Source organism: Notolabrus celidotus, chromosome 19, assembly GCF_009762535.1.
Source record: "Notolabrus celidotus isolate fNotCel1 chromosome 19, fNotCel1.pri, whole genome shotgun sequence".
Lineage (NCBI taxonomy): Eukaryota > Metazoa > Chordata > Actinopteri > Labriformes > Labridae > Notolabrus > Notolabrus celidotus.
Genome location: NC_048290.1, coordinates 17,707,987 through 17,734,139, shown reverse-complemented (window position 1 = coordinate 17,734,139; position 26,153 = coordinate 17,707,987). Strand labels below are relative to the sequence as shown.

General features: G+C 41.5%; 1 protein-coding gene across 2 annotated transcripts; it reads left to right on the top strand.

Moving 5' to 3' along the window:
* The first annotated feature begins 3,908 nt into the window (after nt 1-3,908).
* On the top strand, nt 3,909-25,616 carry pip5kl1 (phosphatidylinositol-4-phosphate 5-kinase-like 1). Of its 2 annotated transcripts, XM_034708945.1 has the most exons (10): nt 3,909-4,002; nt 11,633-11,821; nt 14,641-14,691; nt 14,778-14,932; nt 15,032-15,156; nt 15,289-15,323; nt 15,422-15,477; nt 15,663-15,775; nt 18,725-18,887; nt 24,956-25,391. In XM_034708945.1, exons 2-10 carry the CDS (start codon nt 11,633-11,635, stop codon nt 25,389-25,391), a joined length of 1,323 nt encoding a protein of 440 aa, XP_034564836.1. In that variant the 5' UTR covers nt 3,909-4,002. The 2 variants fall into 2 exon arrangements, with proteins under 2 accessions (XP_034564836.1, XP_034564835.1); XM_034708944.1 differs by lacking the exon at nt 3,909-4,002 and having other exon boundaries at nt 11,488-11,821; nt 24,956-25,616.
* Nucleotides 25,617-26,153: the final 537 nt, after the last annotated feature.

Sequence of the window (26,153 nt, the reverse complement as noted above, 5' to 3'; positions counted from 1 at the left end):
ACTCATACACCAGAGTTTGTAACCCTTCATCTGTGTAGATGGTGTATATTGTTTTGTACTATTGAATGGCCTGGAACAACCTCCCTGTTATTTTATATTATTTCCTTTTTTTCCTTTTTTAAACCTGAAATTGTATTAAAAAGAAAGTAAAAAAAAAAAAAAAGATCTGAACAGACAATTTTACATGGGCTCTTATTTTGAAAAAACATCAGACCTTTAGGAGAGCATAGAGAAAAGGCAGGCAGATTGATAAACCCAACACTCCAAACAAAGACCAATAAAAACAAACTTCACTGGCTTAACATTTTTTATTTGATTTTAAAAAGAAAGAGCAATGTCTAGAAAAATGTGCTCAAATTTAGCATCTAATGCTATTTTAGTCGTCCTGCAGTAAGACGGATTCATTGAGGAAGCTAACATTCTTTCAGTCTGTTAGCTATCCTGCAGTTACTACATAAAGCCAGAGGCCAGACAGCTAGATACGTTTCTTCCCCAAACTTTTTGTGCAGGTCCGATAGTATGGTGACATCAACACGCCAAAACTCCCAAGAACAAATTAAATTTGTGCACGAACCAGCAAAAGTCATGTGTGAGAAAGTGGAAGACCTACACATGCAAATCTAACAGCCTCGAGCACTTACCAGAAAATATCTGTCTGCTCGTGAGCGCAACTTTGCTGCCTACGTTTTGAGCTGTGCATAATAGACTTATCGTCCCTCAGTGCTCTCCTACTCACAGATACTCTGTGTTGTCATTGAGTGGGTGGGAACAACAGGACGACATCTTAGCAAGCCAATTTCTTAAAATGGACTGGATAGCTTTAAGAAACATTAAATCTTGAACAAACACATTTTATTACAATGTCTGTTTGGAAATAATTCTACACTTTTGAACTTTTTTCTTAAAATATAATAAAATAAGAATCTTCCTGCCTGGCTCTTACACTCTTCTGAATGTTTTTTATGAGAGGTTCAGTCCTTCTCTGAAGAATGTTCGTGAACTGAGCTGCTTGTTCTCTTTTAAAGACATCGACACTGATTGATTTCTCCAACCTTTTAGAGTTTAGAGGACGGTTTGCGTTAGCAGAGAAGGTCTTACGTTAGTCTGCGCTTCATTGAGGATGGCGTCCAACAGGGCTCAATGCTAGGTCCCATCATTTTCTCCCTTTCATGCTTTAAGGAGGTCAATATGTAGAATTAATCCGACCCTTTGAAAGACAGAAACAAACCTCACATTGAGCATTTATTTTCAAAGTTTTGTTCAAGTCAAACTTAAGCTTTGGGACCTTGTGGATGTGGTCTTTAGCCTTTTTGTGTGCTTTGAACCCTGTCGATGTCTCTGGTGTTGACTTGAAGTGCGATCTTTACATGAGCAAGCTTTGTGGAATAATAGTTGATGTTTAAGGAAATAAATAAATCTTGAATAAAGATGATAGATTCACTTGATTCAGTAGGTGATTGGGTTAAATAAAAAGCTGACATTTACGACCCATGAGTCTACTCGCTCTCCTCCTGAAAACTCAAATCCATTTTTTCTTTCTGTTTATTTGTTTTTTTGTATTATTCTGAAAGAACAGGACAGTGGATATAGTAGGGAACTATCACAGAGAGTGGGGTCATGCAGGTTGAAATCGAACCCTGCTGCCTGCTTCAAATGCGAGAGCCTTTATACATGGGGCACACGACTTAACCTTAATCCAAACCAGCGCGGATCAAATTAATTTCTTCTCAGACTTTTTAAAAGTCAAATATGAAGCATCTTTCCTGCAGGTGTTCTATGTTGGAGGTTTGTTATTGTCTGACTAATGTTCGAAGTCTTCAAGGAGGGTGAGCGATATTTCTACAGTTACGCAGAGCAGGAAGAAAACATGTGGACGACGGCCAGCAGCCACAAGATGAATCAGCAGGATTTTCTCCGAACCCACTCACATCCTGACATTTCATCTGATATTTGTAGATTTCTCAAGTTTATACGTGCAGGTCCTGTGGAGCTGCAAACCACATCTTGCTAACATCTGTTTGTAGTACTTCATCTCGTTAATGAATGCACTGATGTAGGTCAAAAAACAACTTTTTAATCACTTCAAATCCAAATCCAAAATTTGGGGCCACATGCGAACGACTTTCTCTGGAGGGTTTTCCGATAAAAGAAATAGTCTGTTACAGGAAACTGAGTGATAGAGACTAAAGATATTTTTGTGACGTTAGTGCCCAACTTCTTAGGTGGCCCAACTCCTGCAATAACTCTGCAACGGTGGTGTAAAGTAACATGAGCGTACATACAACTAAAAAACATTTATTTACTCTTTCTGTCCCGACTTATTAGATCCTCTTAGACTCCAAACATGACGGTCATTTATTGACAGTAAAACCTCAGAGTGTCAGACTTTAAACATTATCCGATGAAATCTTTGAGGGCTCAAAAAGAAGACAGTCACATTTAAAAATGTGCTTATCAGGGCACCATTGGTCTTTCGTCACAGATACTACGTCCATACTTTATACAGTCTAATTTGTTAAACCTCTTTAGAAGGAATCAGGTAATATGTGTTGTAAGCATAGACTGTATAAAGTATGGACGTAGGATCCATGACGTCACCCATCTGTTTCTGAAGCGCTGTTTTGAGGCCACTCATCGGTGGCAGCCATATTGCTGCTGTCAAGCGATTGTGACGTAAAGAAGCGGGCTTTAAGCCTCCTAGCCAACAGCTACAGTGTTCCCGCCGACCAATCAAGCTGTGCCTCTCATTGGAAGACTCATAATCTCAATATCTTTGAAATTGCAGCGTAAGAAAAAAATTCATCCCCCTACAGACTACACTCGTCTTTTATACCAGGCTGTAAACATGTTTATTTCTGCTGTAAAGATCAACTTTTTTGAATTGGTGTGTATGTTGTTTCCAGTACTTCCGGAGCCAGCCTCAAGCGGATCCTCGATGAAATGTAGCTCTAGCGAAAGTTTAGACAGGATGACTATAAAAGCAATCACAGCAGTTTAACTCTCCTCTCCCTCATTCAATAGCTTACCCGCTTCCAGCTGCACGCTCCGGAGCTGTCATTGGCTAATCAGCAGAGGCATCATCCAATAGCTCACTGGCACGCCCTTATCATCACTCTGCTGTCTTTTTAAATGTGTTTCTCTCTCCTGCTAGTTCCTTCTTGCATTGATGGTGCGCACCCCTCCACCTCCCCGTCTCTGCAAGTCTTCATTCCTTGGATCTTCAACCACCACCACCAGTGTCTGGACTCTAGGGGGATTTCTTCAGCTGCCAAATTCACGCATCCTACGCCCATAACATTATCCCCATAGAGCCCTTACACCAAATATTTCTGTCAAGTTCCATCATTCATTCAGTTGTAATAAATAACCTTAATATTCAAATTGTGTCTCTCCTGATTGAACTGCAGTTTTTAGCACTTCTGCATTGGAATCATATTTTTAGACAGGAGGTTGCAGCTTGGTTGTAAGTATTGATTATTACTGTATACTAGAAATATTCTGTTAAATTTTTTAACCAAACTTTTGAAAAGTGTTCATTTTTTTTTGTTTATTTGTGGTCTGATTAATTCGCACTCAGTCTGAGGTGACTGTTGCTTGCATAATTAATATTTCACAGCAAATTCTCCAAAGTTGCATGGTTGGTTCCTTTTTTTTAACTTGTGTATTTCCTGACATCCTTTGAGGTGATGTTCCTGGTTCTCTGTCTGCAGCCAGTGCGGCGCCGGGGTGTTTCAGTGTGACCGCAGCCTCCGCTCGATGTCATCACACCGTCAGTCTGCAGGCTGACATGTGACGCAGAGTCACGCAGAGAGAGAGAGAGAGAGAGAGAGAGAGAGAGAGAGAGAGGGAGGGAGGGAGGGAGGGAGGGAGAGAGAGAGGGAGAGAGAGAGAGAGAGGGAGAGGGAGAGAGAGAAGGAGAGAGAGAGAGAGAGAGAGAGAGAGAGAGAGAGAGACGGTGTCGGACAGACGGATCGCGGAGACTGCATCCAAGAGCCACACGAGGCAAGTAAAACTCCACACACTGAACATGAAGGGTGTTTCTGCAGCATTCACCGACTTCTAGAACATTCTGCATCTGTTGCGTTGTTTTTCTCATCGCTGCTTTGCATCAATCTGCATCATGCATCCTGGGGGACATGCTGAGAGGATCCAGATATGCTCTGACATTAACTTCACTGTCACATTGTGAAATCCATGAAACAAACCCTTTTTTTTTTACTGTTATAAAGAATGTTTTTTTCCCCAAATTAAAGGCAGAAAAACTTCTCTTGAAGTCGCAGTGAGTCACCTCTTGACCTAGATATTGTCAGCAGTTCTGATTAAACCATGAGAATCAGGCAGACAGCATACACAAGGTATCTCTGCTTATTCATTCAGTTTAATTTGGGAAGTTTTCTTCTCGTTAACTCCAGTAGGTACTCTGACTTTCTGTGGCTCATCATTAATACATCATGAAGTCAGCATGACTTGGCGCAAACATTTCACAGAAAATCAATTCTCAGGAAAGCAGTGTTTGTTTGCGGTAACTGTGCATGAGGTGAGCCGGCTTCTCGTTAGAGCTGCCGTGACGAGGTGATGAAGCAGACAGAAGTATATTCTGACGCTTCTTCAGACCGCCAGCGTAAAGACGAGCTGATGTCACCGCAGGCTGCACAAACAACCCGTCTCTTTCTGCTTTACAATCTCCACAGCAAAGATTCTCAGTGAGTTATAAATCGGACTGTCGAAGGAAACAGAGTAGAGATCGTTTTATAAATACGATTTCTACATGAACAGGAGAAAATCAGGAAAGAGTCAGGTTTGTCCACAGGGGACGACAAAATCAACACACATGAAGTTCCTCACAGGAGCTTTAAATCATTTTTTCTGTGTGCTTCGCTGAAAGAACAATATCCTTTCAAAGAAATAAAAAGCTCTTTCTAAGAATCAGACGCTCGGATTTACAGCAGAGAAGCATGATGTGGAATTTTTTCAAGCGGATACCAATAACCGATTGTCACCTGCTCCTGATGGACGATATTTTTTACATTTTTATTCTAAAATATGTTTCTTCTGCACACATTCAGCCACCGGGCTGTTAAATGCTGTCTGTCCGTAATCAGACTTGTGTCCTTGACGTTGTTGTGGATCAGACTGTGAGTGTGTGTAGAGAGCTGTAGGAGCTGAACGTTCTCTGAATTTATCCTTCGCTGCTGCAGCTTTGGGTCGACTCTGACAAACTTTCTGCAGATCTCTAATGTCGAGTTTTTGATGCTAATGCTAGCTTTAGCGCCTGCTACTTTGTATTTCTTTTTGTACATCCTCATTACGATGAAAACTTATCAGGTGACTGAAAGATTTGTTGTTAAACTTGAGGACTTTTTCCTCCTCTCGGAAAACATGCAGCATGTTTTGCAAATTTCAATGGTGTTCGCCTCTGAAACTGAAAAACATCCACACCATCACCGCCATGTGTTCTCTCTCACAGCTTGTTGCAGCTCAGTTCTTCTTCTCTGTACGTAATGTAATGTTTCCATACCTCCCGAATGTGAAGCCATGTAAGGGAGGAAATGAAAGCAACTTTAATTGTTTGTGTTCCACGGTTGAAATTACGTTACTTAATAAATAAGAATACTAATGATACTTTCTCAGATGGGTTTATATCATGCATCTGTAACATATATCATCAACTGTAAGGACTTTACAGGCGAAGCAGGGATAGATGTCATCTTTCTTCCAAATAGATGACATCATCTGTTTAGTTTTGTCTCGGTGTCCTCCTGATGTTGCTCTGCGTACTCAGCTGTCGATAAGTGATGCAGCCAGTGATACTGCGGCTCAGAGCGAGGAAGGAAACTGCAGAGTCAAGTGATGACTCTTTGGGTTCATCGTCACCTGCTGCAGTCATCGCATTATCACTTCCAGAGTTCCTCTAGTGTTAACACAAACACACGAAAACACACATCTAATCATGCCTGCACCGGCCACCATTATGACACCAGCTGTTTGTGCGACTCCGGTTTTGCAGTTTAGTTACTGGCATGTTTTTTGGGGGGGGGGTCCAAATGTGACCAAACATGGAAAAAAAGATGAGGTAGAATGAAATGAGGAGTCAGCAGATTGTATTTGATTGATATTGAGTTAGTGTCAGTCTCCTGGACTCATCTTGAACTCTGCAGGGGGACAGGGTGATCGATCCCTGAGCGGCAGCAAAATCTATCCCGTGTGGAGTCGACTGAGGGAGATGAGATGATGAAGCTGTACTGAACTGGAGGAAGAGAGAGATGTACTTCGAGAGACGGCGGGGATATGATAGGCTAACGGTGAGGGTGTGCTGCATTGCTATTGGATAGAAGTGACCAGCTGATGAGAACAGCTGATGACCAGATGAGGAGTGAATCAGCATGCAGAGTACAGAGCTCTCTCATACACCCGGTACAGTCCAAACAATCTTGGATAAGGTGTGGTCAGGCACATTACTATCTTCAAGAAGCAGAAAGTCAGTGGTGGAGTACTTTCCTGATATTTAGAGGCTGCATTAAAGAGACAGTAAGATCGGCATATCAGTTCCCAACATGCATCACTTTGCTTTTACACGGAGACAACCAGCAGCTCACTCATTTGTATTTGTGCTGATACGGTGAAACTTTTTCAGTACAGAGGGCTTAAAGCATGTTTCCCTCCTCTCCTTACACCGTGATACTTTACGAGGCAGATTTTGTGATGCTAAGACGAGAACAACTCACTGCTGTCTCCTCACATGCTTCACCTCAGCTCTGCACTGACCAAAAACTCAACAAGCCCTCCATCACGCATGCTCTCGAACACATGAAACAGAAACAAACATAATAACACAAAACTAAAGGGTTTGTTTACAACCCTCGAACACAACTGCTCAATACAGTTGCTGTGTCCTGAGTTTTAAATATCTTATAAAGTTAAGCTGCTGTGCCTCGTGCGTCAATGTACGTTCATTGCTATGGAAAGTCTGTAATCGTTTCTTGTTCCCAGAATGATTGTTTCAGTGGATATAACAAATTAATGCACCAATATATAACTCATTTAATGAACTGTGTGTACTTTGTGTATTTTTTTGGGCACCACTCATGCCTGCAGGCTCTCTTGGATCATAAAGGGTATTAGAGCGGACACACACTGATTGGTTTGATTCATTGTTACGCCAAAAACACACCTTTGAATTATCAAGGGACTTAATCCAACTTCTTTTTGCTCTGTGCCTCACTAACATCGAACTTCTACCAGATCCGTGTCCGGTCCGTCTCCGATCCGCTGCGGTCCGGCTCCGTGTTCTCTCGTCCGTCGACACCCACCGGTCCCCTTACCAGAACGTAGCACGGAGCAGGACCGCTGTAAAGCTGGAGTCATGTGTCCAAGGTTTTCCTGCTGTAATCACTGAATCAAGGATTCTCCTCCTCCTCTCCTCATCCATGTTGTCTTTATAGTCCTCTGAAAACCTCTGACCTGTTGACTCCAGGCCTGGCTCCGCTCGTCATGACAGTTTGTTGTTGTAGTTAAGTGAAATACGATCTGGTGATAACACAGAGTGCTTTATTCTCAAAATAAACCGGATGCTTTCATTTTGTTTTGGTGTCTGACTTCCTGTCCTGCTCCATCTGCTCTGTTGAGATTGATGTGTCGTGCTCCGGCATCCAGCAAAAATAGAAGTCTTGTGTATCTGATCCGGAGGATTGTAACAACAACAACAACAACAACAGAACTCCTGCTAATTAGCCCAACAGTTAATATTAAAATTAGCTATAGAGACCCAAACTGTTTTTGTACCAGGCTGTAAACATGTTCATTTCTGCTGTAACATTTTAACATAGGGCTCTATTGGGACTGACTCACTGCAGGAGACACTCTAGTGGGCACTAGATGAACTGCAGCTCTTTGGACTTAGGCACATTACTTTAATTTTTCAGCCCTGTAGCTCTCGGCTTGATTCGGCCACATTTGGATACAGATTAAGTAACACCAGTTTATCTTACTTTTCCTCAGTAAAACCAGGCAGCGTGATGACTCAGATCAGTTTTCTGAATCCCCTCATTTGTTTCTCTTGAAATGAAACTTCTTCTCCGGTCTGCAATGATTCTTTCGCCGCTGCCTCACCGTTCTCTTAAAGACGTGATGTGTTCAGATCTCAGCGGCTCGAGCTGACCATCAAACGAGGTCACGCTCGGCTGTGATCAGAAAGGAAGCTTTGTTTTGAGGTTGAATGCAAAGTGGATCTGAGAGCGTCGCAGTGACAGAGAGAAGAGCTTTAAAGGAGCTCTGCATCCTGCTTGTTGCTATGAGACTGAAAAATAGTATATCTGACAACATAAATTGTATCTTATAGGGAACTTAGTAGACTTTGCACAACCTGTTTCCTGCTTTAGTTTAAAGTTTTTTAGGACGTTGAAATAGTCTCACTCTTACCCTGATACCTCTTCATGACCTGCACATTAAAATGAGATTATCAGAGATCAGATTAATTCTTCATACTGAATTTTAGTTCCTGTGTTCAGGTCGATATCATCTACTCCCCCTGAAGCGTCTTTGTTTCGAGCTCTGCTGCTTAAGTTTGTCAGAGAGATGTGAGTTATCAAGCAGGAGGAGCTTTTCTTCTTTAGACCATTCTCTTTTCATGTTTTGTCCTCATGATACTGGGGCAGGATTATCAAACAGACGTATCTTTTCTGTTGAAGTTTCAGACGGAGAAGCTCTACAACCAGGGCTCTGCTAGCTAAAAGAGCTAAATGTTAAACCGTGTGCATGTTTATGTTATTCAGACATTTATTGGGACAGCAATGCTCACATCATGACACAAGGTAAGGTTAAAACTGTACGTCTCCTCACTTTCTGTGAGCTAGCTAACGGTAATATATCAGAGTTTAGTCGTTGTTTCATTACAGTTCATAATCTGACGTAGCTACGAATCAACACACAACCTCGTCACTCTGCATCCTGATACAAGAGGAACAAAGAAAGTTAGTATTAAAAAGAAGAGACACATCTATCCCACAGAGGGAGTTGGTGCTCTTAATGCAGTCCCAGAAAAACACTACCGGCTTCTTCCAGAGGGGGCAGCAGAATCACACAACATGAAAACTCCTCACTGAGGCTTTAAGCATCTGCAGTCAAGAGGGCAACTTTGCCAAAAAAATTGTTAGAATTTAAAAATGAAGCTTGCAGAAAAATGCTTCATTTTGTGACTTTTGGACTTACACAAATAGTAAACATCAACAGCATCAAAATGATCTGAGTAGTTACAAGCCAAAATTCTAAAGTAAGGAGTAACAGATGTTTTCCTGCATTCAGGAATTATGCTGGAATCAATGGAAGATATAATATACACTACCAGTCAAAAGTTTGGAAACACCTTCTCATTCAAGGGTTTGTATTTATTTTAATTATTTGAAACACTTTAGATTAATACCAAAGACATTAAAACTATGAAAGAACATATATGGAATTATTTAATGAACAAAAAAGTGTTAAACAAAGCAGAATATGTTTTATATTTTAGATTCTGTAAAGTAGCCCCCTTTTTCCTTCATGACAGCTTTGCACACTCTTGGTATTCTCTCAGTCTGCTTCATGAAGTGGTCTCCTGGAATGGTTTCTAATGAACATCAGCCTTGTCAAGAGTTCATTTGTAGAATGACTTGCCTTCTTAATGCGTTTGAGGTAAACATCCAGCATGCCAATGTTTGCAAAGCATCCACTTTAACTGATATTGATTTTTTTTGTGGGCGGAAGCTGACCTCCACTTACTGTTGGTTGTCCACTGAGGATTGAAAAGTGCCTCAAGCAAAGAGCACAGTTTAATCTGTCACATCTGGAGCAGAAGCTTACTGTGCAATGTTTGAAACCTCTGCATCAAACAGCTGACCTGCAGAAATAATCAGAAACAGAGTCACAAAAAATCTTTTAAAAGGGCCAGATTTCAAAAAGTGACGTATAAATGTTATATAGAACAGGCAACGTGCAGTCACTTCCACCCACTGTGAGAGGTGAAGTCAAAACAACATGATGGTTCTGCTGGTGAGCTAATTGGTCTAACAAAGGTGTTTTGGTCTAACTGAGCGAAACATCAGTGAAGGAAGGTGCTCTGACTCTCACTGCCCACCTGTTTTATTTATCCCTGGCTGTGAGGAGCCATGTGGTAGGCAGTGGCGGTTTTTACTGGGGGGGCCAGGCTGGGGCCAAGGGTGTTGTCAGAGGGACACATTCAACCCTGACAAAAGAGACTGAGAAGGGCGAGGACCGGCTGAGAACAAACTGGCAAAACATCGGTGCATTCATTTATACTAGACATACATACTACTGTGTGCTAGATCAAAATGCAGACTGACAGCAGCTGTTTGGCTATTTACACTCAACATGAGTCCCTTAGCACTCTAAGGGACTGGAACCAAGTGCCACACGCATGTGTTCCACCTGTAACATCGGCGCGGTACCGAAGCTTTTTTTATTGAATAATATTATTTTGGTGTGGAGGGGGGGCCACAGGGGGGGTCCAGGTTCAGTTTTACAGGGGCACTGGCCCCTGTTGGCCCCTCCCCAGAACTGCTCGGTGGTAGGCTACAACCTGGATCTGTAGAGGGCGTAAGGTTTCTTCACACTTCTTATGAAATCCAAGCTATCTTGTATTAATCTCAAATTATTTTCAAGAATATGAATTACCGTAAATCCAAATTATTTACCACAAAATTTAGACGTAAGGAAAAAGAAACTGACTGTAGTGGAATCAAAAAATGTATGTTCACGTCTTCTGCTCTGATGGTTGTAACTTTGATGCTTAGTGTTAGAACCATGATGTTATGTGTGGATTGTTTTACTTTGTTTGATGCACTTGTGTGCACACTAGGTGGCGGGTTTGTCAAGCCAGGTGTAGAAGGCAGGTAGCTACCAGGTAGCAAACAGTTTTTGCCCGCTCTAGTTGTTATCTTCGTTATCGTCTTGTGTACAATAGCTTTATGCCTGTCAATTCTGCAAGTTCATAGTGGATGTAAACTCGTTGATGTCAATGCACAGAGTTTGGACGTCATTCAATCATCCTGCATGAGGACACGCGTCAACTTTGAGTCCCCTCAGTGGCTTATAGGTTTTATTCTATTGGCAAAAGCAAGCCCCTACACTTAGTTCTATCTTCTGTAGTTTCTAGTCGTTGTGTGATGTAATTTAAGTCAGATTTTGTATTAATGTCTCATAAAATGCCACTTTAAAGCTCCTGTGAGCAACTTCCTGTTTGTGATGATTTTGGCGCCCCCCTGTGGACAAAGTGATACCTCTTAGTCTTTGCTGATCTTTCCTGTACATGTGGAAGAAGCATTTTCTGACAAACACATCCGGCTCTATTTAAATCTTGTGTCTCTTACTATAAATATCTTATGTGAAAAGGCAGTTTAGTCAGTTTACTGTTTCTTTAACTGAGTATGGTCAATGAAGCTGCACTACCTTTTGTGTTGGTTTCCCCGGTTACCCTGTTAAAGACTCCACTGACAGTCAGCTGTCTTTGTGTTTGGCCTCTGTGGCCTCACTCTCTCTGATTTCTTTCTGCTGCAGGTTTTAAACCTCGTCAGGTCAGAGACCGTGGACGGAGCAGCGGACACACGTTTTTAGATCTCTGTGTTTTACTGTGTCACAGATGGAGACGGCAGCGCACCATCAGCGTACCGGCACGGTGAAGAGGAGGAGGTGGGGGGGTCTGAGGCAGCAGTGGAAGCTTCTGGGATTATTTGAGATTGAGCCACAGCACGAGTTTTACGGCCTGACCTGCATGATGAAGGAGGGACTGTCTGCAGCCACACAGAGCAGCATCGACAACGCTCCCACAGTGAGTACGATCAGCAGAGGAAACCCTTACACAAAATCAAAGTGTGTCACTAAAAGTTCCTGACGGGCTCGGGTTGTTATTCTAAGAGTCTGACAACATTACAGAAAGGATCCCTACAGAGAAAGAGCCTTATGAGGAAGAGGAAGATGATTTTCATGATCAGAAACAGCTGTTACATCACTCTCTACACTGATGAAAACAGTCATCTAATCTTATCCAACAAAGGAGTTGCTGGTCTGCCACTGCCTGTATCGCCTAACTTGGTTGTTATTGTTTTAATTTGGTGTTTTAAAAGGTAACTAAACCCCCTAGTTTTGGCTGAAGAGCATCTACCCAGGAATTTCAAAAAATGCCATTGGAACGTCAATGTATAAACTTGGACAGGGCTGGAGTTTGTGGAATGTGGTTAGGTGGATTATATACAGTACGATGACAGAGGCAAGTACCAAATGATGTCACCGTGAACTCAGCCAGCCATTAGAAAAAATCCATTGCAGTAGTCAGGTTTCGACCTGCAGATGGAAGTCTCTACACACATTCTCAACACAATTTGAGGACTTTTAATACTTTATGCTCAACTACTAGCACATTGATTAACAGCACTACCAAATCCCTATATAAATATGTTCTCAGATAAAAAAAAAGTGGTTTGCGGTTTAGTTACACTTTAAACAGATCAATGATTTTATAAAACATGGACGTAGTTTTATTGACGTTGGTTTCTAAAGAGCTGTTTTGAAGCCCAAAGATGTCAGTCGCCAAATTGGAAATGCTAACTCCAACTACCTTCTGTTTAATCCAGAGGCCAGCGAAGACATGGAGCTAAGGTGGGCTTTGAGCCACCTGGAAAACCACTACAACACCTGTCAGTCAAATCAGTGAGGTCCCTAATCATGCAAAACTCTCAGCCTTAATATGAAAATGTGGTCAGAAATAATTAAATGAGCTCTAGAGTTATTCACGAAGCGAGTAAAAACAAAACATCCTTCCATTTGTATTCGCGTGAATGAATCAATCGTTTGCATTTCGTGCCAACAAGACATTGAAAAATTTAGCATCTCAGTATGTGACCTGAAGGGCCCTCTTTGGCTTTTAGAGACAGACTCAAGTGGACACTCGAGGAATTGCAGTTTTTGCACTGGTTTCAATTTTAGACACTTGAGGTTGACGTTTGGTAGCACACATTTACAGGAAACTAGGGCGGCCAAACCATCAATTCTCTAATCATGATTAATCACTTTATTTCAGCAGTTCATCCCAATTAATTGCACTATTTTTCACAGAACACATTTTCAAATTTCCATTATTTATTTTTTTAATTTAAAACAGTTTTTAAGTACATTTTAACAATTTAAAGACATTCTCACCAGTGTTTTGTTTGGAAATCAAAGAAAATGCACTTTTCAGAAGTTCCAATTTGGTAGCTGTCTCTGTCTCATTCGGTCCTGTATGTGTGAAACTGTTGCTCTCTGTGATGGTAAGGCACGGCCGGTTACAACCTCAGGATGTACCTCAGACCTGAGTCTCCAACAATATCCTGCCTAGACGGAGTCCTGAGGAAATGCTACATTCAAATTCATGCTAGTTTTCTGTGACTACCAACCCTAGCTTTAAGTGTGACTTGTCGAAAGAGACAAAAAGCATGTGATTAAAAATAAAATATCACTTTAACGCTTACAGCCCTACAAGAAATCAAACCCAGGGACACAGCTCATGAGAGATGAATGCTGGGAAACTCATCTCTATTTTTAAAGAGGGATGTTTTGTGAGTCACGCTCTGATTTCTAAGAATACTTTAAATGAAGAGAAGCAGTTTTTCTCCTCTGTTTGGAAGCGTACAAACACACAGCTGAGGAATCCCGTCCTGAACGAGGACTTAACCTAGAGAGCTATGCAGGGTGAATGAAGTGACACACACACACACACACACACACACACACACACACACACACACACACACACACACACACACACACACACACACACACACACACACACAAACACAGCTGCTGCTTCAGTCTAATCCCAGCCAAACAGCAAACGCTGACTCAACAGGCATCGGCCGACTGTCCTGTCTGTTGTGTTGAACTGCAGAGCTCCAAAACACAGCACACACAAACACACACCTTATACACACACCAAGCTATAGCTGTAGAGTCCACCTCACAGAAATGATTGCTATAGACGCTTCTATAATTTTATTTTTTAAGCCAACATGTCACCTTCATCTCTTTCATTTTCATCTCTGTCCTGACGTTTTCCAGAGTTGTTTGTTCACACACGTCCCGCAGGGAATGAAGGTTTCCCCCGTCAGACAAGGGGGTCACCGGGGTGAGTCCCAGGGGGCAGGATGACATCAGAATCAGTCTGTAAAGTCACAGTGTGATGTTTACAACATGATGCAGGATGAAGCGGCAGAGAGCTACACTATGATGACTGGAAACAGACGATGCGCAAACAACTTCACTCTTCCTCAGGTGTTTTTATCCATCCTGTGACGTGTTGCTCTTCAGTGTTCACACCAGTCGCGTAATATAAACGTCATCCCCGGCCTCTCGCAGATTAATTTTCCAAAATATTTCCTGCTGTTTTCTCGCATCGACTTACTCTGATTTGATGTGAGACGTTCCAAGTGAAAATTTCAGCTGTTTGCATCCACACTTGGTCGTTTGCATATGTGGAACTTACTATTTACAGCGAAACTGAGACTCACCAGAAATAACCTGCTTGATCTGAACAGGGTTGCTTCTCAAGTATTTAATTGGACTGTAAACAAGAACTTCTTGGCAATCAGTGACATGTTTCTTCTTTGTCTGCAGGCTGAACTGTCGGACGACGACTTCAAGTTCCAGGTCACTCAGATTCATAAGGTGAGTGGGAGGAGTCAGATTAACCAACACCATCTGAAAGGTGTTAGTCTCTCTCTCTTGAATATTTATGTTTTTTTCGTGTGTAGGACTTTACCATGGAGACGTTTGCAGGCCCGGTGTTTGCCAGCTTTCGTGGCTCTTTAGGAATGACTGAGCAGGAGTATCAGCAGTCGCTCTGCTCCGAACATTGTTACCTCCAGTTCATCAGCAACTCCAAGAGCAAGGCCGACTTCTTCCTCACGTGAGACACTCGCACAAACAGTAACAAGGTTTTTTTTTTTAGCTTGAATCTTGTTCGACTCACCACAAGACATCTCACTCTCTGCTTTTGGACTTTTAGAAATGATAAACGCTTCTTTTTGAAGACTCAGAACAAAAGGGAAATCAAATTCCTTCTGGCTAACCTGAAGATCTACCTGGAACACCTGAGGAAGTACCCCCATTCACTGCTGGTCAAGTTCCTAGGTACACACATCACACACCGATGCACTCCTACGACACTGTGGTTCATAGTAAAGTTAAAGAAACATTAAAGGTGACTGAATGTGAGGTTATTTGTTGGTTTGGACTGAGTGATTCCTCACTTGTTTTCTGCAGGGGTTCACAGGATCAAAATCCCACACAAACGAAAGGTACAAACAGCATTTTATCAATCTTCTAAAGCACTTTGCAGCATGATTAAAGGATCTTTAACAGCATTAAAAAGCATATTTCCACTCGTCCTCTGCAGAAATACTTCATTGTTATGCAGAGTGTGTTTTATCCAGACGATAGAATCAATGCCAGGTGAGCTTGGTTTGCTTTCTGCCATAAATACAAACCCCTGAGTTAGTTCAGTGTTTTAGCGGTAATGCACCATTAAGCTGGATGCCACACATTGAAAACATGAAAAAGAAGAAGAAGTTCAGTGTTAACTGCACAGAGTCAGCCTGTGTGTGTGTGTGTGTGTGTGTGTGTGTTCTAATATTAAGGTACGACATTAAGGGCTGTGAGGTGAGTCGTTGGACCGAGCCGGCGCCAGATGGAAGCCAAATCATTGTCGTCCTCAAAGACCTCAACTTTGAAGGCCAGTTCATCACTCTGGGTGAGGAATCATAGTTTACATGATCAATCATTGCACCCCCTTATTTCAGGCACAGAAGATTTTTTAAATGTTGATTTTAGTGAGCAAAATAAATAATAAAATGAACTAATGCAGAGAATGAATGGTTAATGAAAGAGGGTTCAGAGTGAATGCTCTCAGTCCAGTAAACAAAAATAAAAACGACCAATGGGTACAAAGTTTGGACTTTGGTTTAAAAGTGGCTGAAGTTTGAGCATACGTGACATCATCAGGAAGGTTGATATCAGTCTGGCCAATTACTGATCGCCTTCGCCTTATTACCGGTATCGCTTCATATTTTACAGACGGATGATACAATCACTTAATGAATTTAAACCTGCACTACTTTAGTTCTTCTACATCGGTGACTTTCCGTCTGGTTCTGTTTTGTTTATTTGTTTCGTCCTTCCTTCCTTTATGTCTTGTTTTCTTTCTTAAATCTTTTTTCTTCCTTTCATTTTTAACTCTTTCTGATTTTCTCCTTTCTTCTTTGCCTTCTTCCATTTTTATTTTCTGTCCTTTTTTTCCCCTTCATCTTGCCCTCTTTATTTTTCCTTTCATCTTTCTTCATTTTCCCTTTTCTCCATCTTTCTTTCTCTAACTTCTTACTTTGTTTCCTCTTTGCTATCCCGGTTTTGGCCTCTAGGGGGAGTTATGGGGCTGCACCTGCACCAGTACACTTGGCTCTCTTGACTACATTCAGAATGGTCCTGTTGACTCATGAGTTGTGGATTCAATAACATGTAGTGGTTTTACCCTGCTGGGACACTGGGTAGTCAGTCTCACTTCTCTTCCTGTTATCATGCTCCAGTTGTTCCAGATTCACTGATTTCATCAGACTCTCCGTCTGATGAGATCGTTTTTGTAACTTGGCACTGAAGGTGAAATTCCTCAGAAATTTGTTGTAGTCTGATATTATTGAAAGAATTATAAATCACAGCAGCAGCACTTCAAATGTATTCTGTGATGTCCATTCTGCAGGGAATGAAGCTATACAAGATTTCCTTTGTATCAGACCTATTCAGGGCACCGGTTTGGTCAAGTGGCCCCCACCTTCTGTGTCTCTCTTCTGCTGTCCTATCTAAAAAAGGTCAAAAATGCCCTTTAAAAGAATAATTAATGGTCCATTCAACCTGTTGTCTGAGGGCCAGAAGCAGCCTTTTCATTTATCCCTTGCCCCTTTTTACATCTGGCTGTTGTCATTATCAGCAACATGATACTGCACTGTCTGGAATATATTTCATTTTTTCCCCTTGAAATACATTAGAAAAAAGTTGCATAATTTGAAATTCAGTGTTATGATATTGATGGTTTTTATCAAAGGTGAATATTTGTAACAACATATACCAGCACTTATCTGTAATGTGAGTGCACTCCTTGTGACTGGGACAACCTGTGACTCATCACTGCTGGGCCAAAAAAAATGAAAGATGGAGACGGTGAGGAGTTTGGCCTTTCTTAAGAAAACGGTTATCAGTACACCAGAGACAATAAGCAGCTGTCAAAGAAACAAACAGTCTGGAGTCATGGTGTGCGGAATATCGGTCAATGGTGAGCACGACATAATTGTCTTCAAATGTTCCTGTGAATATGTGACTAAACAAAGGATCAGAGGTGTGCCCTTTAGCAGACTGCAGGTTATTCTAACTTTCATGGTATTAAAACACTAATGCCATACCTGCTTCATTTACACATGTGATCATATGTCCCATTTAAACATGATATTCTAATTCTAAAATCACTTAATGATTTTATTTTATTATCAGTGTCAGTTAAAATTGTTCTCTAAAAATTAGTCTTAAAAAGGAGGGTGGTCTTATATCATGGTCTTCCTATGTTCAGGCCAATACAGTAAGTTCTACTTAAGTTTTGAACATCCTTTATACAAAGATGGATGACACCTTTCCACCTCCTCCAAAAGTGAAGCCAAAATACCCTGTGATGGGTGCTGACAGCTTGTGCTCGTGGAATATATGGATCCAGTATCTGTGCAGAGTAGACTCAGCTGATTGAGCCTCTGTATTGACGCCCAGCTCCGCCCTCTAAAAAACCCACCTTTACCTTGTTGCTAAAGCATGGTTCCTCCCTCAGGTGGGTCCAGTCCACAGCTTCACAGATTCTTGTGTGGGTTTGAAGCAGACACTCATGGTTATGGAAAGTTACTCCTCTACTCTGATAATACAGCGCTGCAGGCGCCTCATTGGTCAACAGAGCTGTCAATCATGACCTTAATATGGAAGAAGGTTTGGGCAACTGATTATTTTTTTGTTCTACCATTTTTCCTCAGAATTCTGGAAATTCAAACATTCTAGAATTATGTCTTTAAGATCAAAGACAACATTCTAGAATTATGTCTAAGCTCAAAGACAACATTCTGGAATGATGTCTTTAAGATCAAAGACAACATTCCAGAATTCGGCCTTTGATGTCAGATTTCAGAGAGAAAGAAAGAAGAGTCAGATCTAAACTGATCCTGCTTTATCCCTCCTTTTGTATAGTCAATAACTCATTCAGAGTAAGATAGTCAGACACATGAACACTTAGACATAAATCAGCATGATAAGAACTAACTATTATGAAAGAAACCATGGTTGACAAACATTTATTTGACCTGTTTGGATTTTATAGTTTGACCCATCTCCCATCTGTTAAAAACTGAAGGGATGACCTATCCTTGAAGCCAGTCAGTAGTGGGAGCTCTAAGTGTTTTGGCCTCACTTTTAGGAAGCGGTTATAATGTCAATCTTTTTATACGGTCCATGGTGCAAACAAGTAATTCAACTAAATGTGACTGGGATCAAATTTAAAAGCCAATTGTGAACTTTTTACGTTTGCATTGCATTTGTTACGATGTGTGTTTCATTTGTGTGTGTGTGTGTGTGTGTGTGTGTGTGTGTGTGTGTGTGTGTGTGTGTGTGTGTTTGTTTGTAGACCGGCAGCGCCCCTGGCTCCTGCGTCAGATGGAGATTGACACACACTTCCTGCGGAGGCTCCATGTGTTGGACTACAGTCTGCTCCTGGCCTATCAGCCTCTACACCAAGACGAACGTCACCAGAGCCTGTCCTTCGCCACTCTCATAATGAGAACCAAGAAGTCAGTGTGTGTGTATGTGTGTGTGTGTGTGTGTGTGTGTGTGTGTGTGTGTGTGTGTGTTTGTGTTTGTGTGTATGTGTATTTGTGTGTATGTGTATTTGTGTGTGGTATTTGGTTCACTGATTTGAATGTGTGCTGCAGTTACAGCTGATTTTCCACCAAATTCTGTCACCTTGAGAAATGTTGCCATACTTAGTAAGAAAAGAAGTTCTCACACTGGAGTATACTTTGATAATTGACCAGTAATTAACGTTCAGGCTGATTAAATGCTACAAGAGCAACTTACCTTTCCCAAAAGCTTTGCATGAGTTTGTATTACATCAAAGAGGCCTATAGTTCATCCATTTTCAATGGATGTATCCTTGGCTGGGAGGAGAGGTCATCAGGTGGTACCCAGAACTTCAGAGAGTGTTTCAACCCTTTACCACTACACAGCTCTGCCCCTCCTTAACGAAGACGATGGTGTTACATAGGGGTTTTGCTTGTTTCTTTCTTCTTTTCTGCTCTAAGATGTCAGAAAGCGATAGCAACACTTTGTCATGGCGCCACTGGCATCTTCCCTGGGTCAGAGCTGTTTTACACCCAACAATATGTGAGCCATGGTTCCTTTTCCTCCGCACAACCTGCATAAAGGGTCCTCCCTCAATCCCCACCTGTGCAGGTTGACTGGAGTTTGGAGGGTGTCATACACTGCTCTGAGCACGAAGGATATTCAGTCTGAGTTATTGACCTCCTATGGAGTTCCCACCTTGTCCATGACCCTTTTGCTCCAAGCTCGATGACTTTAGCTTTCCTCTTCTCTTCTTCAAGGCTTCCGACTTCCTCTTTTCTTTTCCCTAGGAGTAGACTTTGACCACTGCTGGAAGTGTGATATTTTACCAATAGTTTAGCTGAAGTTCTTCCCATAATATAAGGCCTTGTTTAGAGGAGAACTGCCCCATCAAAAACGTAAAAGAGTTTCCTTTGAAGTTTAAAAGAATTTTTGTCATGTGAGCACACAGATGCACAAAAACTGAAAACGTGGTAGTATGCATGCCAGGCCAGTAGTTGGCAGTATAGCATAAATAAAGGTGTTCTTCAGAGTGGTGAAAACAAACAAGAAGATGATAGTGAATGCAGCAAAACTACACTTTTCAGGAAAAGAGTTAATAAACTCAGTAAAGTCGGCAGCATGAATTCAGCTTGGTAGCCCACCGTCTTCTGTTGAATACGTTTCCAAGTCCAACACTCTTCATCCCTCGTCGTAGCTGCTGTTGTTTGTCTTATCATTTTAGGGTGTCTGGTAGTCGTTATCAATGTTCCCAGATTGAACAGCGCCGGAAAGGTAAATGATCAGAGAAAATCCTGAGAGAAATCCGGTCATATTCTTGGATAATTCATCGTATTAGATAAACTTTTATTTCACTTAACGGCTAACGTGAATATCCCGAAATCTACATACGATTTACATAATCTAGAAGTCGCTGTTAGCTGTGACAAAACAGTTAAGCTGTTCAACTATAATGTTTGTTCTTTTTAATTCTGTTCTCTAACAACCCTTTTTCATAACAAAGACGAGAGGACGACAAACTAAAAATATATCCCTGATGATTCAAACTCAAACACAAACATGTGTTTTGTTTTCGTTAACGAGACGAGGACATGATGAAAATGTTAGTGACGGACCGCCAGATATTCAACATCAATGATATGTTTCCCCAGTCAGAATACAAGCAATGCAGACCTGTGACAGGCTGAGTTAGTTAGCACATTGGCATAGTGTTAAGGCTGATTTATACTTCTGCGTTGCCCCTACGCAGCAGGGGCTGACGCGGACATGAGCCCCACATACTTGGTCGTCGATGTGTCCGTGTGGAGCAGCAATTATCCGCCGAAACGTTTGAGGGCAGTGTGGTCTCTCTGATAGCCGGTCGCCTTCTTCCGGCCCCGCTAGGGTCTCTGTTTACTTTTCCACAGAGATTCAGAGCATGTTATGTTAATCTACAGCTGATACATGTTGCTGTTTATCATAAAGACATAATTACATGAAGAATAGAGAAGAGGAGATGAAATACACAGCCGATGAGCAGGGATCCCAGAAGTGCTGTAAATGCGGGAAATGCAAGCCCCCGAGCAGACCAACCACAGAGCTTGTGATTGGTCCTCTCTTTAAACTCGATCATGCAGTCGATCAGATGTTGGTACCACGGTTGTACCAAGTGTTATTACCTGCAACATCTCACTCTTTTGCTTGTATGAGTTGATTAACTTTGCTAATGTAATGCTGCTGCTGATCTACGAGAGAAATGAAAGTGTTAAAATAGAAGAGTGTACCCATCTCCAAGTCAAGTAAAAAGAAACCACTCTTTTTGTGGATGCCTTGATTATATTTTGACTCTCTGGCTTCAAATAAAAGTGCCATGAACACACATTACAAGGACTGTGTTGCAATTTTACGATGGTCCTTAAGAATAAGATTAAATCTAAAACAGCTTCTGTCTCGATTAGTCATATCTGCTTCAACCAACGCCACACATTCACACAACGATAGCCCAGACTGCTATGTAAACAAATAGCATGATACATGGAAGTCTGGTTTGTCTGAGTAAACAACTTTTTTACAGATACAGGGCAAGACCCAGTAAGGGAGCAGAGTGTTTATTTATACAGGGTCTGAACAGAGAACAATTACAACAGTGTGCTGATGGACAAAGCAGACGATGTTCACTAGTTGGTCTGTTTATCAGATTAACAAGTATGAGTCACAGACCTCGACTAGAGCCAACTCAATCCTGAACCAGCTGTCTGAAGGCCCGCCGTGAAGGCCAGTAGACGAATAAGAGAGTGTGTTTGAGGGTTGCAAGAGTCGAGTCTGCAAGTATTTTTCTAGGACTCGACAGGCTGATTCGGTTGGAAGGAGATCAGACAGGATTCAAGCAGGAATGGAGGATTAGGATTGAGAGTGGGAATCAGGTGAGAGAAGAAAGTGCTTTACGTTGTGCTATGTGGGTCTTTGGTGTAACGTCAACTGAAATGTACGACACTGAAACACAAGAAGCTACTCGCCTGGTTGATTTAATAGGATCATTTTAATAATAATGTTTTCAGGTCTCATGTAGGCAGTGCATCATAGTCACTAAAAAACAGAGAACAGAACTACGAGACAAGGGAGCTCATGAACTCCCAGAAAGGTCTACATCTTTGATACTACAAATCACGACGTACAGTGGGTACGGAAAGTATTCAGACCCCTTCACTTTTTCTACATTTTGTAATGTTACAGCGTTATTCCAAAATGGATTAAATTATTTTTTCCCTCAACAATCTAAACACAATACTTCATAATGACAAAGTGAAAAATGTTTTGCAGGAATTTTTTGCAAATTAATTAAAACTAAAAAAATGAAATATATGTAGGGGAGAACGGAGTTGGTTGTCACACTTTTTACTGTTTTGATGATTGCTCATCATCAAAACATCTTTCAATAGTCATTCCTACATTAAATTGAAGCTTAAGGCGTTGGCTTGAAATGTGTATCCCTCTCATTTCCAACTCATTGTATCAAAGAGGCAATTAACTATCGAAGACACTCTGACACATTGTGACAACCAACCCCACCACGGGATGGTTGTCACACACTGTAGGGTTGGTTGTCACAATGGTATTTCAATGGGAACAATCTTTTAAAAAAGGCAAGAAGGCAGAACTAAATTTGAAAGTTTAATTGTACTGACAAGTGATAGGCCTCCATAACTTAATTTATTTGAACATAAAATGATCAAGGAACATGAACAGGAAACACATCTTTAGGCCAGCCTATATAACAACATAAAGAACAAAACAAATAGGCCTAACAATAATGGCCTACTCAACTAGGCTACATGCAGTCACTGTCTGAGTTACAGTGATGGCAAATGATGGGTCTGCGTACTCCAACCAAGCGGCAAACTCCGGTCTCAAACGATGAAGCCAATGCGGAAGTGATATAAACTGCAATACATCGAAAATCCACTTGAGGTTGGCTGCAGAAACACCGGAAACTACATAGATATGAATGGGAAAAAGACGATCTTTGCAGCATTAATTAACATGTTTACAGCCTGGTTCAAAAAACGGCTTGGCCCTACAACGCTAATCTCTCTAATGGCACACACTGTACGGGGGGTGAATTTTTTTCTAACGTGACGGTTCAGAAAATATTAAGATTATGAGTTTTGCCCAAATAAGGACATGACTGACGTGACTCCCGGTCGGGAACACACAGCCATTGGCTAAGAGACTCACACTACATCACACTCTGCCCAGTTGAGTTCCGCATTACCAATATGGCTGCTGCCGTCGATTTGCTTCAAAACAGCTCTCAGGAACAGATGGGTGATGTCACGGATACTACGTGCATATTTTATACAGTCTATGACTCCAACTCATTTCACCATGCATGATTTTGCTAACATAGGGGTTGGTTGTTACATGTGACAACCAACCCTAAAGAGAATGTGACGACCAACCCCAACTGGAATTTTTTGCTAGCATCAAGGCTAACAACCATCTAACAACTAGTTAGCTAGCTAATAAAAATATAAACTATAGCTTTTCCCCTCACACTTTGTAATAGTAACACTTGTTTTGTTATAAACCCATCGTTTAAAAGCCTAGAAGGAAAATACTGAGGAGCTGAATATTTATTTGACATGGAAAACACAAAAAGTCCTCTCACCTTAAGTTCAGCTGTCTTACTCCAGAGAAGACTATATAGGTGAGCTCTGATGCTAATTATGGAAATGTCCATACCCCAATTTGAGAGACCGTTCCCTCTGGTATCGAGATATAACGAGCGTGCCAACCAACCCGTGTGACAACCAACCCTGTTCTCCCCTACATAAGTATTCACACCCTTTACTTAACACTTTGTTGAAGCGAGAAAAAATTCAGATGAAAACACAAACAGTTTGAGGCAGCGTTGGATCAAAAACTCCTGTGTTCTGTAGAAGAACATTTTAAAGTTTGGATTATGTAACACTCACTAATATTTATTTAGACCCCAAAGTAAGTACAAGAGATTCACACCTTAAACTCTGTAAAGAGGAGACATCTGAAAAATATAGGGAAGTATGAAGTGATTTTAAAGAATGTCTCCAATGTGAAGAACTTAAGACACACAGTTTGACTAACTCTTCCTGGATATTTTGACATCCGCTAAAGATATCATGAATCATAAATTGTCTCCAAGTAGGTTCACATGTACAAGGACTTAGAGAGAAAAAATGAGACTACACTATTACACATAATTTGTATGATACTGTTTTAAACATTTGTAAATGTTATCAGCACTAAAGGCCTAAAAGTCTTTGTTACTCCAGGATGCATTTGTGTTTTTTCTGGTAAAATTCGTAGAGACACTGGAAGGTTGTCGTTGCTGTTGTTGTTGCTGTTTGTGCCGGAAGGTTTGGGCTGAAACACAGACAGCAAGTTAGACAGGCGTGAGGCAGACTATGAGATAATTTGGAAGATCGTCAGTCTGTTGGAAAGATTCATATCCATCCAAGATATTACAACTACACATTTTGAGTATGCAGACATGAGGAGTGGGTGTGCACAGACGAAAACACATCATTCTGGCACTGCAAAGCCAGTGCCAGACACTGGGGGTCTCTGTACCAGCCCCAAGGTCTTTTTTAAAATCCAGCAGCATAAAAAAAAAACATACAGGCCACAACTGACTCATAACTGTTACAGAAGAAACTCATACCAGACGCTCTGATATCTGCCCAGGAGTGACTCACTAGGTTTAATGCACACACACACACACACACACACACACACACACACACACACACACACACACACACACACACACACACACACACACACGTAGACAGACAAACCCAGGTTTCTTTGGTTCAAGAGGTTTCTGACATTTCAGAGGACTATAGAAATCATCTTTTTCTTGTGATCAGCTTCTTAAAAATAAAAATACTGTCAGATTTCTGAGTCTTACGGTCAGTGTGTGATGACTAAATTTCAAAGAAGGAAACTTGTCGAGACTACATGTGCCAACTCATCTCCTTACTTTCACTTTCTAATTCAGGTCGGTGAATCCAGGCTCCAGCCCAGTCCACGCAGGCACTGCAGCTGTCCCTGGTGCGGTACCAGAAGAGGAGTCCGTCTTACTTTTGTCTGAAGTAGACGGTAGCTGTTTGAAACCAGAAAATGCCCCGCATGGTGGAACTCTTCAAACATGCCCTGGGCACACAGGGCTGAGCAGTGACACAGCCGAGCTTCAAGACTTCCGGGTCCAAAACCGACGTTTGTTGCCCAACTTAAAGAACCCTCTGCATGTCATCGATGGGCCGGAGCAGCGCTACTTCATCGGCATCATTGACATTTTCACAGTTTACAGTTTTAAGAAGAGGCTGGAGCATTTTTGGAAGAGGCTGAGACATCCAGGCCGCTCCTTCTCCACCGTCAGTCCACAGACTTACTGCCACAGGCTCTGTCACTGGGTACAGGACCACACCAAGTAGACCCTGGCTGTAGATGTACAAATAACTGTCTGATCAACCAAAGTCCTCACACATCACACAGACTTCATGAAGCAGAGTCGCTGCGTAAAACGATTCTCAAATGATTTATGAAGCCTGGGCAGTTGACGAGTTGCGTCTCATTTCCTGCTAAGCTCCGCCCTCTGCAAGACTGACGGTGCCCATTATGTCAATGACTCACTCGAAAAATAAAATTTGCATTATGTACTTCTGGGTTAGCACTTCAACTAGCTCAGAGGCTAATCTCAAAAAACGTCTCAGAACCAAAACCAAGAAAACACCACACTGTCAGCCAATGTGACAAACACTTCAGGCGCCCCCTCTGGGCCGATTGTAGAATGATTTAAAAGCAGTGAGATATAACAAACTGTTTGATTTGTTCCACAGTTTTTCTTTCATGCTCTTTGTTAAACAACCCCATTGTTCAAGCTGGAAAGTCTTTAAAAACCTCAAGTTTTTAACTCTACTTTGATAATATAGTTTTAACGGTGATACTAACGCCACATTAACGTACATGTTGGGACCTGCTGATGCCTCTTTGCAGGAAAGTGAACAGTTCTGCACTTCAGGTCAAAGATTGTCATGAAACACTTCCTGAAGGTTAAAGTTAATCTTTGTGTTGCTCACTGTTCTCTCCACATGCTCAACAACACAAGCCTTTCTTCTGACATTTCTGCATGTATATATACTGTAGGGCATTTATACTTTCTAATGACACGCAAAGAACAACTTTCATTTCAGCAA